The sequence below is a fragment of the Chenopodium album genome, chromosome 17 (genome assembly GCF_948465745.1).
Source record: "Chenopodium album chromosome 17, dcCheAlbu1.1, whole genome shotgun sequence".
In the NCBI taxonomy this organism is placed as follows: Eukaryota; Viridiplantae; Streptophyta; class Magnoliopsida; order Caryophyllales; family Amaranthaceae; genus Chenopodium; species Chenopodium album.
This window is the reverse complement of record NC_137850.1, coordinates 44148311-44162389: the sequence shown is the minus strand read 5'-3', so window position 1 is coordinate 44162389 and position 14079 is coordinate 44148311. Positions and strand designations below refer to the sequence as shown.

At 37.4% G+C, this 14079-nt stretch overlaps 2 protein-coding genes across 2 annotated transcripts; one reads left to right on the top strand and one right to left on the bottom strand.

Moving 5' to 3' along the window:
- Positions 1 to 1338: 1338 nt before the first annotated feature.
- LOC145588119 (thioredoxin M3, chloroplastic-like) lies at positions 1339 to 6412 on the bottom strand. The gene is made up of 3 exons (XM_081644767.1): positions 6299 to 6412; positions 3448 to 3689; positions 1339 to 1850 (listed from the first exon to the last, which is right to left on the bottom strand). The coding sequence occupies exons 2-3, from the start codon at positions 3668 to 3670 to the stop codon at positions 1531 to 1533; spliced, it is 543 nt and encodes a 180-aa protein (XP_081500893.1). The 5' UTR covers positions 3671 to 3689; positions 6299 to 6412; the 3' UTR covers positions 1339 to 1530.
- A 1270-nt stretch (positions 6413 to 7682) lies between these two features.
- LOC145589105 (uncharacterized) lies at positions 7683 to 13996 on the top strand. Its single transcript, XM_081645669.1, has 3 exons — positions 7683 to 8210; positions 11154 to 12204; positions 12246 to 13996. The coding sequence occupies exons 1-3, from the start codon at positions 7683 to 7685 to the stop codon at positions 13994 to 13996; spliced, it is 3330 nt and encodes a 1109-aa protein (XP_081501795.1).
- Positions 13997 to 14079: the final 83 nt, after the last annotated feature.

The following is a 14079-nucleotide window of genomic DNA, read 5'->3' as shown; positions in this document are numbered from 1 at the left end:
TTAGTATTACAAGAGTTATTTGATCAGTTTCATATGTGTTACTTTTTATAAGTGGTCACATGGTATGGTTGGCCGCACACAAAATGAGCTGGTTACTTTGTTGTTTTATAAGCGACCACATGTTGTGTTCAACTGTACATAAAACGTGTTGTTTATATTAGCTCGACTTAATTATCTTAAAAGAGGACAATAAAATGATGACTATAGCCCATGCCCATCACGTCGCTATGTTATTACTCTTATTAGCGTGTGTTAATGTGTGCCTTGTGAAACAATGTCATTTTAAATCAAATTAATTAGTGATCCACATTATATCTTAATACTTTATTTTCTACAAATTTCTGAATAGTCAAAAAATCTTGATCTACCAAAACGGCTACTTGACGTCAAGAATTGGCCGTTCTATTATCATAAAGGTCTTGTTGGAAAAAGATGGACAAAACACAAATATATTTATATTGAATATTCAATTACATAAGATTCAACGCATAATTCTTATATCTACGTAGTAATCCAGTATGTTGCCAGGATGGCAGAGATTCAGAAGATTATTCAATGGCTAATTTTTAATTATTTTTTTTAATGTTATTCAATGGCTAATTAGCATCAAGATTATTGGAAGTTATAATAATGGAAAGGTAGCTTTCATATCATTATATTATTCATAATACACTCATGTTTTTAGAACTTTAATTCCATTAAAAATGTACATTTTAAATTAAACAAAAATTAAAGCATAAAATTGGTGTTTTTGTGACCTAGCTAGGACAAAAAGAAATTTTATTTAATGGCAAAAGAGCATGTAATGTTGATTGCTTAACAAATGATTTCTACCTTTGCGTATTAAATTACTTTTAGGCTTTTAGATATTTATAACTACCTTAGGGTATTAAGCTTCTTCATTTTAGTCTTTCAGATATCTATATACTAAAACTCAATGGGAAGTCATGAGCCCGCAACGTGTCATCGTGACTAGGCAAATGATGTGGCGCCATGTCATAGTTAAACTCCAACGGTTTGGTCTATTGTTTTTTTGGTGTTTAGAGAGCTACAAGGGTGAGGGTAAAAATCGATCCCATAATCCCTTGGAATTGGAAGGAAAGATTTAACCACTTGAGCTATCCTTCACTCTCATCGCAAGTAATTGTGGGAAGGGTGATTTACAACTTATTTTTCACAGAAAAAAAAAATTCAATATATGAAGGAACAGATTTATACAATGATTACAGTCTACTTCCATTAAAAAAAAAAAAAAAAACAAAAAACAAAAAAAACAAAAACAAAAAAAAAAAAAAAAAAAAAATTGAGTCTACCAAGACTGGAGTAATATTCACAGTATGAAGGAATTGGCCCAATGGGGCATGAACAAATAGATAACTTTAATCCCACATTGCCACTCACATGAACATGTAAGTCTTGTATACGATTTTATGCGTGTTGTATACAAAATACAGTGCACCTATTGTATACAAGTAAATGCCTATAATTTCATGAAAATACTAAAAGGATATTCACATTTTCTTCAGAAGTTTAAGAAGCCAACATTTTCTCAATGGCAGCCACGTAGAATTCCTTTGGCATGGTGCCGATGACACTATCTTGTTTCATTCCATTTTTGAACAGAAGAACCACTGGAACGGCTTTAATATCATGTTCTTCTGCGATTTCCAAATCATTGTCCGTGTTGAGTACAAAGCAATCGAGTCTACCCTTGTATTCCACAGCAATTTCATCGATAACTCGGTGAACCATCTGACAGGGCCCGCACCAACTTGCGTAGAACTCAACAAGAACTGGAGATTCATTTTTCAAAACCAGTTTGTCCCATGACTTCTGTGTTACTGTTGCAGCTGCACCACATACATTCGAATGAAAAAAAGTGAAATTTCAACCACATCAGTGTAATTTCAACTAGTCTGGAGTCTGGCATGAGCTTCACAGCATACAATGAAGCAAACTGCCAAACTCCACATCCTTTAAACATTACAACTTTGCAAGAAGCTCCAAAGTTACATTTAAACCATTGAAAGCAAAGGTGCAAAGAAAATATTCAGCATGGCAAACCATGAAATTGTCCATTGATGCCTATCATTTTACCAATTTGCGTCTGTCAATTTTAAAATCAAGTTCAACTTCAATATTACTATGTTCCCAATCTTAAGACTTGCTGACAAACCTTAGCCCACTTACAGTGGAGTAGAGATCAACTCATGAAATGAAGCTCTCAAACAAGCCCTAAGAGCTGAAGTCAGTCAAAGAGGCTTTCTTGACATAGCACAACCAGTTAGTCTTTAGTTGGAATTATGTGCCAAAAGCAACATTTATGTTAATCTGTGCATGTACTTTCAGTTAATTACTCAGCATACTTACTCGAGTGCAAAGGTAGTAGTATCTTCTTGAGGCTTTATCTTCAAAATGGGTCGTTTAATTCAGGTACCTAATAACTCAATTCAAGATGGCTAAGCAAGCATTCAATTTGGGGTTGAAATGTCGAACTAGGTCACTTTTGGGTTTGTGGACAGCTAGCTTAGTATGGAATTAAATTGATTTCAAGTCAGCTCAATTTCGAGTCATGCCAGTACCAAGTCATCCAGTTTCAGAAATGGGTCAGGTCAGTTTTGCCAGCCCCTGCAGCTCCCATTTCCAATACTACTTTCTGCTTTTGTATTGAAGTTTCAAAGCATCAATCAATCAGTCATCACTAAGTTCTACATAACATTGCCCTGCATGCCCAGAGGCGAACTGCTCAAGAAGAACAAACAATTGTTGCTCATGGCTCCTGTCTAAGAGGCATATCATGTTATAAGACTACAGCAGGTTTCCTGGTTCTTCCAAGGTCCAAAGACTCCAAACACTGGCATAGCCTGGCATAGCCAGAAGCACAGACGATACTAAGACCTTATAGCTCACAGCTTAAATTCCTTTGAATCAAGGGCGTGACAAAAATAAATATACTGTGACCAGATTTTATTTTGCAGCAGGTCCCTTATGAACAACAACTCATCGGTTTCCATTATTGCACTTATCTCAGATAAGCCCACTAACGTACTCCAAGCCCAATCTAATATTCTAACCATCAGGTAAACGTCCTTAGTCCTCATCAGCTGCCTAATTTTGGTCCAAGTTGGTAATTTTAACTGTAGATTAGCTAAATACAGCGTATGTTGTATTGATAGCATTAACTCTGAAAATTACACTTTTAAAGATAAAATTACAGCAATGGCTAACTTTGATTATTTTTAGTTCATGTAGCCAACCCCACTTATGGGATTAAGGCTTTGATTGATTGATTGAATGGCTAACTTTGATCTTGGAAAACCATAAAAAGGCAACTGAGGCATCTAAGTGGGGCGCAGGGAGTAGCTAAAAGCTTTAACTTGTAGTTGAAACAAGGATGATATAGGAAAACATGGCTGTAGATGAGAGATATGTGGGGTAAGTACTTACTCTTGGGGTGGCGTGCACAGACTACTGAAGGGCGTCGTGTAGCTCTGAGAAGCCCTATGTGATTTCGCTGGTGATTTCGATGGTGTAGAGACAGGAAAGACAAGGCTGGCAGTAGAGACACTCCCTGACTTTCATATGCAATTGGAAATCTGCCTTTTTGTAGCTGGATACCATGGCAGCAATCTGAATATGACATAAAGGCTATAGAGGCTGCTGATGCCATTTAGGAAAGATGATCAAACCTGAAAAGCACGCTTAATTTTAATTCCAGTTTAAAGTCTGCAATGATATTGAAAAACAAAACAACACAGCCCAAATCATAGATTAAACCTTATGAGGCATCAAGTTTAAACTTACCAAAAAAAGTTACACAAGATCACAGTAAAGATAAGTGACACAGATATCATCAAATAATCAAAGAAATCTTTTAAACCTGAAAATCAAATTTTCTTCTATAGTTCTGAGCTTTAAGTCATCAAAATTGTGTTTGTATTTCTGAAGCTCATCAGCCTAATACTCAAATCCAAGTTTTAGTCTAGGAAACTTAATTAGGTTTTTCCCAAGTCACAAAAACCAACCTAGTTTCAAACATATATAGACCATTCACCACATCTTTATTGAACTAATATATGAGGTATTCCAGTACAGCTTCAACGAGACATACAAGCTACTGCTCCTCCCCCCCCCCCCCCCCCCCCCTTTTTAATTCAAAATTCGTGACTAAATCCCACTTCAATATACACCCCTCCCAAGTCACAAAAACCAACCTAGTTTCAAACATATATAGACCATTCACCACATCTTTATTGCACTAATATATGAGGTATTCCAGTACAGCTTCAACAATGCAGACATACAAGCTACTGCTCCCCGCCCCTTTATTCAGAATTCATGACTAGTTCCCACTTCAATATACCCCCCCCTCTCTTTCTTTCTTCCTCCTCCCTTTAAAAAAAAGAGCAAAAATTTCTCTTGCAAAATTATAGTCAGCAAGCGAAATTCTGTGCTGTATAAAGGAATATACTCATATTACAGTCCAGCTAATATGTATCAATACTTCTATTTCATTGTAACTGGAAGGTCTAAGAGGGACGCTAATATGATGCAGGAGTTTAACACTAGGCTTATAAATTATAAAGTGCTCAAGGAACTACTTAAAGAAGTGGAGGGTGAGAAAAAAGATGAAAGATCTTAGAGATGCCCGTATCACTTGGGATCAACCACACTCATACAACTTATCTGGTTCCAAACTCCCATCCCAGTAACCAATACTTAATATCTCCGTCAAACTCCCATCACAGAAACGGGGTTCCATTCACTCACACCCCTAATTTCAAAGATGATTCCTACCTTCTCAAGGCTCTATGGAAGATGTACTGACTATCAAGTTCAAGTGTAAGGCACCTTGGATTAAGTTATCTACAAATCTTTGCACCAAAAAAAAAAAAAAAAAAAACCTCAAACCATATCTTCATCCTTTGAGGATCTTCCAGTGAATCAAAATCCTTTGTGATCTTAAGTATTCAAGAGTACTTAACCATCCTTTGTTTTTCCATTTATGTTCGGCAACTATATCCCTTGTCTTTTCTCATTAGATTCAGATTGTTCTTTATGAATGCCTTTTAAATACACATTATATCCTGAAGTATTTTAGAAAAAATTACTTAAAGCACTGGATCCAAACAAAAACCTCGTACACTAATGCTAGAAAATACATCCAATGACAAGAAGATTTGCAATCATAACTTCAAAGCTTCCTCATAAAAGTCATAATTCCCTCTAATAATACCATTGATAAGTATACACACCTAGAATGAGCTCATTGAGCCAGATGTTTCACATTAATTAACCATATATGCAGCTCTCCCTGCTACCCAGATGAACTCCCATAGAAGTATCTTCCTCCTTTACAGAAATAAGCGAAAATGGCTTCAAATGATCGTATAGAATCATATTTACCTCAAGAAACCCCTTGGAGCTATCAGCTAGTATTATTAAATACAGATCAAAAGTTGCAACTAAATAGATTTATCTTTCCAGATGGTGCTCAAACATAACTTGCCGAGGTGATCCACAAAGGCAAGAAACAGATCATACACTCATTCTAGTACTTTCAAGTATATCATGGGCAATCATTTCACTCCAAATACATTGCTCCTAATCAGGGCCGTGAACCAAAATCTAAGTAAAATTGCTACTCGATCTCTTAAACAGGCAACATTTTTCAAAAACCCTCAAAATCTAAACACTCATTCTAATCTTCAGAGTTCAGACTAATGCCAATAATTGTTCAGAAATTCCCTACATTCTACACAGAGGCGCAATTCACGACTCGTTTCTATACAACTAGATCTTAAGGATATTTTTTTTTAGATCTTAAGGATCTAAAGGCAAACAACACATAATCAACTGCAATTGATCAGCTAAATTAGCTATCTCAGTTTTGTCAATCACCCATTTTCTCTAACCTCCAAGTTCAATATTAACCAGTAATCCAAATTTCCAAGATCAAGAAATCTTAAAATGGGTTTAAAGAAATCAACCACTTCAAAATTTCCACTCTTTTCTCCAAATCAACGTGGAAAAAAAAGAAAAATCCTGTATTTACTGCTATATATGAACAATTCCAAGATCAAAACCAACAACTCACCTAAATTCTAATAATACAACTTATTAATCAAGAAATATGCACAAATTCTTAATCAAGAACCCTAAACTTCATCAAAATTTTGGAATTAGAGTTCATTATATACATTATGCATAATTAATCACGAAAAATGGTATGAAAGCACACTAAAATAACGATTAATCGTGGATCATGCGTAATTAATAGAAGAAAATAAAAACTTACCGTTGAAGATGCAGACAAATGGAGTTTGGTATTGCTGGTGACTGATAATTTGTGCCAAAAAAAATAAAATTCAGTTAAGAGGAAAATACCAGTACAACTGTACAAGTAGAGGTGGGTTCGCCGGTTCAGTAGGTCAGGTCAGGGTCTATTTCTAAACTTAAGTCGTTAAATCATTGTAATCACACCAGTCCAAATTTGAATCGAATATTTTTCGTTAATTTCGGATCGGGCTCGGTCGGTTGTGGTTTTAACACATTTTCAAGTTTCTTTTCTTGAAATAATTGACTTGTACTACCTCCATTTTTTTTAATGACACCGTTTGACTTTTACACTATTCACATAATATACTTTTATATCCACTTTTGAGTTGATCTCTAGAATAAAAAATAGTATCTCTAGAATTGAAACGTATCTGTCTCTTGATCATTCGGGTGATGGAGGTATTAATAAATCAATGCGAATTCGTGTTCTTGTTGATGTGAGAAAACCTTTAAAAGATAAAGTGGGTTTGAAAATGAGGGGGGGGGGGAGAATATGTGAATTTAAAATATGAGAAGTTGTCTTTATTTTGCTATGTGTGTGGGAGGTTGGGTCACGGGGAAAAAGATTGTGATGATAGCTTGCCAGAAAGTATGAGTTGCCGTAAATTTAGTGATTCGCTGAGGGTTGCTTCTCCATGGAAGGCTAAGGGGAGTAATGGGGGTCCTGCTGGTGGGGATAAGGGCTGTGTCAAGCAGCTCTTTGTGGTAAGGAAGTCAAGGCTAAACTCTGATGAGACTAAGAAGGATGTGGCTGTTGTTTCAGAGCAATTAGAGGAAGTAACTTTTGCTGAAAAAGATGGGAAAATCAAAGCGAGCCTGTCTACTTTCGAGGAGTTAATTGGTGGTTTGAATGCTCCCTCGGTGCTGGCTCCGGTGGTTGCTGCTGATAGAGATGGTGTCTCATCTATGAGGACTGATGGCTCTGTGACTAATGCTGGTATGAAAACTGCCACTTTGAAATCGGATGCTAAACTTGACGCTAAAGTGGTTAATACTAGAAAGCTGAAAAAGGTGACATTGATCCATGGGGCAAGGGGTAGTCATATGGAGAAAATGGAAGAAGGAAGTGTGTTAGGTGAGAAACGTAAAGTTGTGGGAAGCGCTCCTAACGAGGAAGGTGAGATTGACCATGGTTTAGAGAAGAAGTTAAAGTGTGGAGCTCATTCCCTTGCATTGAGTGATGACTTGATGAAAGTAGCGGCGGTTGGTGAATCCCAACCCCGCGAACAACAATGAAAATGTTAAGTTGGAATTGCCGGGGATTGGGTAATCCTCGGACAATTCGAACCCTCCAAAATTGGTGTTGGAGGGAGTGCCCAAATATAGTTTTAGTCATGGAAACGATGATTGATGTGGGTAGGTTAGATGTTATTAGAAATAGGTGCGGCTTTACGGATGGTGTGGGTTTGAGTAGCATTGGCAATTCGGGTGGCATTGGTTTATGGTGGAAAGATGTGAATGCGCACCTGATTTCCTATTCTAGGCATCATGTTGCGATTGAGATTAGAGATTCGAATGGTGTTCCGAAATGGGCTGCTTTGGGGGTTTATGGGTGGCCTGATAGTGGCAGCAAGCATTTAACTTTTGAGTTGATCTCTAGAATAAAAAATAGTATCTCCTTACCTATTGTTACCTTTGGGGATTTTAACGAGATATTATGGGAAAGTGAAAAGAGTGGAGGAGCTATAAGGGGGGATAGAAAAATGGGGCTGTTTAGAGATATGATGGAGGGCAATCAATTTTCTGACTTGGGTTATGATGGTAGTCCTTTCACGTGGCAGAGAGGTACTAATCCTAATACTTTTGTTCGGGAACGTCTTGATAGGTTTATTGCGTACGATGCTTGGTGTTCCTTGTTCCCCAACAGGCAGGTTAAGCATTTTCCTATTGCGGCTTCTGATCATGCGCCCATCTGGCTGGTCACCAACCCTGTGCAGCAGGGTGGTAGGCGTAGGAAGAGGTTCCACTTTGAATCGTTGTGGCTTTCCCTGTAACACCCCAATAATTCTCCCTTTTACAAACCACTTACTTTAAATAAAATAGTGGAGAACCATTGACGTGCTACCGCCACGTGTTAAAACGTTAAGGCTTTATCAAAGTATTGCAGCGGAAATCCAACTTAAATCTTAAAATAATATAATTTAGAAACCCAATAAGTCAAAGCTTACAAATTGGAACCATAAAGGCCCTTCTCTAAAACCAAATCAATAATCAAAGTCCCAAAATATAATTAAAGTAGTAAAACATAAATAAGTTCAACACAAGAATGAATACTCTCAATCACACCAATCCCTTGACAAAGCGTATGTCAAATCCCCAAACTTCACATCATCAAGCTAACCTGTGCAATACTGCTCCCCAATAATACAAGTGTAATAATTGGATCATCACAGGGTCATTGAAAGGCGAAGGCCATGACCAAAAGAAAACACACAAAAGCACGCAATCAGCAAAGCTGAGTACATACAAGCTACAACGCACAAAACCTGACATGCTCAACTAATTAAAGTAAATAAACATACAACTTGAATTCATTAATCAAGACTCCACACTTAAACAATTCAATTGACTCAACATACTTTCTAACCAATTCTAAACACTCGACTCTTTATATTTAATTTAATTAATTTCGTTTGGAGTAAGCAATAGACGAGGTTGTCCAATCCACCAAATCATTTTGGTCCCAAATGACCATTTAAAATAAAAGTTTAGCACGATGCAAGAATAGGCGCGACTCCATTCTCACAAAGTTAGTCTAGGATCCCATCTAACTTTCATTGTAAAATAAATGTAATACCAAAAGAAAAGAGGACATGTTGATCAAACAAGCCTCGGAAAGCCACGGGCTACCACCGTGTACCCCAACCCATAATTGTCAATACTCTAGAAGTGCACGCTTTCCAGAGTTTTATTGCTCATCCATGTTTCACTTTACGTGATTACAAATTTTAATTAATAGCCGACTCAATCAAGAAGACCATACATAACAATCATACATCAATTCACTTTTAATCTTATTTAGGACAATGGTGATCACATCACAAATTGACCTTTAATTTCATTAAACTTCCAAATTATCCAAATTGTTGAACATAGTCAACCCACCTAGCCATTTCGGCTTAATCCACTTTTACTCAACATACTAACAAGTTATGCTTGATTTATAAATAAAATAAATAACAACCTTGTGGAATAATTAATAAATTCATTCCACTTAAACCATTCAATTCCAATCCTTTAATAATCCAAATGTGGTTAACAAACCAATCCAACAAAATTATGTTTGTATCAACATTCCATACAAACAATTAATTCAATATAATTCAACATGTTTGCATCCATAATTCCATACAAACATAATCAATTCACCAAAACATGTCTCATAAACATAAGCACATGAATTAATTAAATGTATAACCAAACAATTTTCATCCAAGTGTTCTCTAATCATGAAACTAAGTTCTTTTCTTTGGTACCTAAACATGATACTACTTACAACGAAGTAGACATGTACGTACCTCGTGTAAACAATTCTTTGTGCCACTTTACTAACTAGAATTCACCTTCAATAAACTCCTCTCCTAAACCAAATAATAACATCTCAATCAATACCCAATCAATCAAATTTACAGCAATACTAACTTACTTTAAAACCTTCAAAATCCAAATTAAACAAAACTTTAAAACCTTCCCTTTAGTTAAAATTAAAGGCTTATATATAGTTCTTTAAATTTTCTTCATAAAAACCTTAAAATACACTCTTATACATGAAATTACAGCAAGTTCAAAGTCTAATAAAAATCTGAAAATTGTATAAAAACCCCTAAAAATCTCCCTTTTTAATGGGTGATTAAACCCTCTTTATAAAACATTAAAAGTAGTACTTAGAAACTATTTCCAACACTTAAAAATTCAATAAAAACATATATTTATGCTTAATTAACTTTAAACATAATTAATTTTATTAATCAAACTCAAGGATAATATTTTAAGTATAAAAAAACTTCGTTAAAATCAAAAACTGCCCGAAAATCATATTTAGAGGCTGAATTTGGAAAACACTACTTTTTGTCAAAATCGGATGAGTTCAGAACCTGATCGGGATTAAAACGGGATTAATATTAACGAACCAAAATCTAAACATTAAAACACGAATTTACGTGTTCAAAATAATCTGGAATTAAGTTAAACTAATTAGTAGTATAATCACCAAAATTTCAAAACATCATTACTATAAAAGCCCTAAATCGATTGTTCATAAAAACCCTAAAATCATGATTTTCAATGATTAAAAACCCTAGGTTATTAAATTTACAAAATCTGAAAATTATAACATTTATGAAATCTGAAATTATAAAGTTCAATCATCAAAATACAATTTGATACTAATTAAATTAATTTCAAACAATAAAATCAAAATCCATAATCAATAATTATAATTACACAAATTAATAAAACAAAGGAGAAAGAAAATAAGACTAACCTTTTGTGTGGGGAAAATTTTTTGGGGATTCATGGGGTATTTATAGGAGAGAATTGTAGGGTAAATAAGAAGATTGGGCCTCATAAAAATAATGGGTCGATTAAGTAAACATATGGGTTAGGCTTGTGTGATTGGACATAAATTGTAGAATAAAGGTGCATAAAATAATTTGTTCAAATAAATTTCGACCCAGATTAATAATTTAAAACTTTTGAGATTAAATTATGAAAAATAACAAATAAATATTATAAATAAAATAAATTTTCATTTATAAAATATTTAAAAATACGGGGGATTACATTCCCACCCTGATTTTTTGTCCACTGTGAAGGGTGCTTGGGAGGCTAATTCTGATCATAACATATGCAACAAGGTGGCTGCCTGTGCCTCGAGTTTGAGCTCCTGGGCTCGAGTTACTTTTGGTGACACTAGAAAAAAGATTCAAGAAAAAGAAAGAGAGCTGCTGCAATGGCAACAAGCTGCCCCTGATGCTCGCATGCTTCAGAAGTGCAAAATTCGAGTGGCTGAACTGGATGAGTTACAACGCCTCGATGAGTCTTATTGGTATGCTCGTGCCCATTGTAATGAGCTTAGGGAGGGTGATAAAAATACGGCCTACTTCCATCATAAGGCTAATTATAGGAGGCGTAGAAATGCAATTAATAAATTAGAGAATGATGCTAGTGTAATTTGCGAGGAGGAGGGAGATATTGCAAAAATAATTGAAAATTATTTCACTAATATTTTCGCTTCTTCGTTGCCTTCTGAGTTTGGGGAGGCCACTTCTGGTCTTTCTTGTTTGGTGGATGATGATATGAACCACTCCCTTTCTTTGTTGCCCACGGCCGAGGAGGTTTTCCTTGCTCTCTCTTCTATGCATCCGAACAAAGCCCCTGGGGTCGACGGGATGCACGCTCTCTTCTACCAGAAATGTTGGAATATTGTTGGTGTCGATGTGATTAATTTTATTCAACAATGGTGGAGGTTTGGGGGAAATTTACGTGAGGTGAATAGGACTTGCATTGTCCTTATTCCGAAATGCAATGAACCCCTCAAAATGACTGATTTTTGTCCTATAAGCCTTTGCAATGTAGTGTACAAAATCATCTCGAAGGTGATGGCGAACCGGCTTAAGATCATTCTCCCTTCCTTGATTTCTCACCATCAAAGTGCCTTTGTCCCCGGGCGTTTGATCACGGACAATGCGATTATTGCCTTTGAAATCTTTCATGCCATGAAAAGGAAAGGAGAGGGTCGGAGGGGCACTATGGCCCTTAAGCTCGATATGAGCAAGGCCTACGATCGTGTGGAGTGGTCCTTTCTTGAACAAGTTATGGTTAAGTTCGAGTTTGCGGAGGAGTGGGTGCGGAGAATTATGGATTGTCTTTGCTCAGTGTCTTATTCTTTCAAGTGGAATGGAAAGGTTTCGGGGAGTGTGGTTCCTTCTCGGGGTCTCCGCCAGGGGATCCTATTTCCCCTTACCTGTTTCTTTTGTGTGCCGAGGCTTTTTCGTCTTTGTTGGTAAAAGCGGCAAGTGACAATCTGATTAGTGGGGCAAGGGTTTGTAGAGGAGCTCCGAAAATATCTCACCTCTTCTTTGCGGATGATAGCATCCTCTTTGCTAGAGCTTCTATTGAGGAGTGTTCAAAAATTGCTTCCATCATCTCCATCTATGAGCGTGCCTCGGGACAATTGATTAATTTTGACAAGTCGGAGGTTTCCTTTAGTAAGAATGTGTTGGCTGATCGAAGGCATGAGATTATTTGTTTGTTGCGTGTTAAGCAAGTGGCTCGTCATGAGAAGTACCTTGGTCTCCCCACGATCATTGGTCATTCAAAAAAAGCGGTTTTCTCGTGTCTCAAGGAACGTGTATGGAAGAAGCTCAATGGTTGGAAAGAGGAATTCTTGTCTCAAGCCGGAAAGGAGGTCCTTATTAAAGCGGTTGCCCAAGCGATCCCCTTGTATATGATGAGCTTGTTTCGAATCCCGGATTGTGTACTTAATGAAATTAATAGTATGATTGCAAGGTTTTGGTGGGGTTCTAAGGGAACGGAGCGTAAGATTCATTGGGTAAGCTGGAATAAGTTGTGTCTTCCGAAGCATCTTGGTGGTATGGGCTTTAGGGATATGGGGGTTTTCAATCAAGCCATTTTGGCTAAGCAAGGGTGGCGCCTCCTCAACGATCCTAATTCTCTTGTCCACAGTGTGTTAAAGGCTAGATATTTCAAAAATGGGGATTTTCTCTCGGCTCAGAGAGGTCACGACCCTAGTTTTGTGTGGCGGAGTATTTGGGGTGCTAAATCCCTTCTCATTGATGGTCTGAAGTGGAGGGTGGGGGATGGGCGTAGTATTAATGTCTGGGATGAGGCGTGGCTACCTGTTGAGAATGCTTTTTGTGTTCCCTCTCCTAATCTTGACAGCCCTGGGGACTTATGTGTGGCTGATTTAATTGACCATGAACAGGGTTGCTGGGATGTCGCTGCTCTTAACCACCATCTGTCTGCCCTTGATGTTGCTGTTGTTCAAGGCATCCCCTTGAGTTTTAGAGTGGTTAAGGATTCTAGGTACTGGTGGCCTTCTAAGGATGGGCGCTTCACCACTAAATCGGGCTACTGGCTGGGCAAGGTTGGCTATTCTAATGGGCTTGCAACGAATGGTGGGTTGTATGGTGCTGAGGGTTGGAAGCTTATTTGGGGTATTGATGGTCCTCCAAAGTTGAAAAATTTTTTGTGGAGGGCTTGCTCCGATTCCCTGGCTTCTATTGAAAGATTGGCTAGGCGTCACATTAGGGATGAGGGTTGTTGCCCATTGTGTAGAGCGGGGGAAGAAAGTATTATCCACGCCATTTTTTATTGTCCTAATGTTAAGGGAATTTGGGATTGCTCTCCCTTCGCTGGTTTGTTGTCCGATGCTCCTGTTGCCTCTTTCTTTGCGCGCCTCGTGTGGGTCAAATCTAAGGTGAGCTCTGAGGATTTTTTGTTGTTTGCTTCGATTTCTTGGGCTGCTTGGGCTTACAGGAACTCTATTGTCTTCAATGACCCGTGGAAGAATCGTGATATTGGGGTTCTGGGTTTTGTTCGGTTAGTTCGTGACTTTAAAAAGTATTCTTGTTTGGTTGGTGGGGCTATTTCCTCTGGGGGGGTCGTCTTCGCGAGCTGCGTGGGCGCTGCCTGAGGTGGGGTAGGTGCGTTTGAATACTGACGCTGCTATGTTGCCAGGGGATATTGCTGGTCTTGGGGCTGTGATTCGCGATGAGT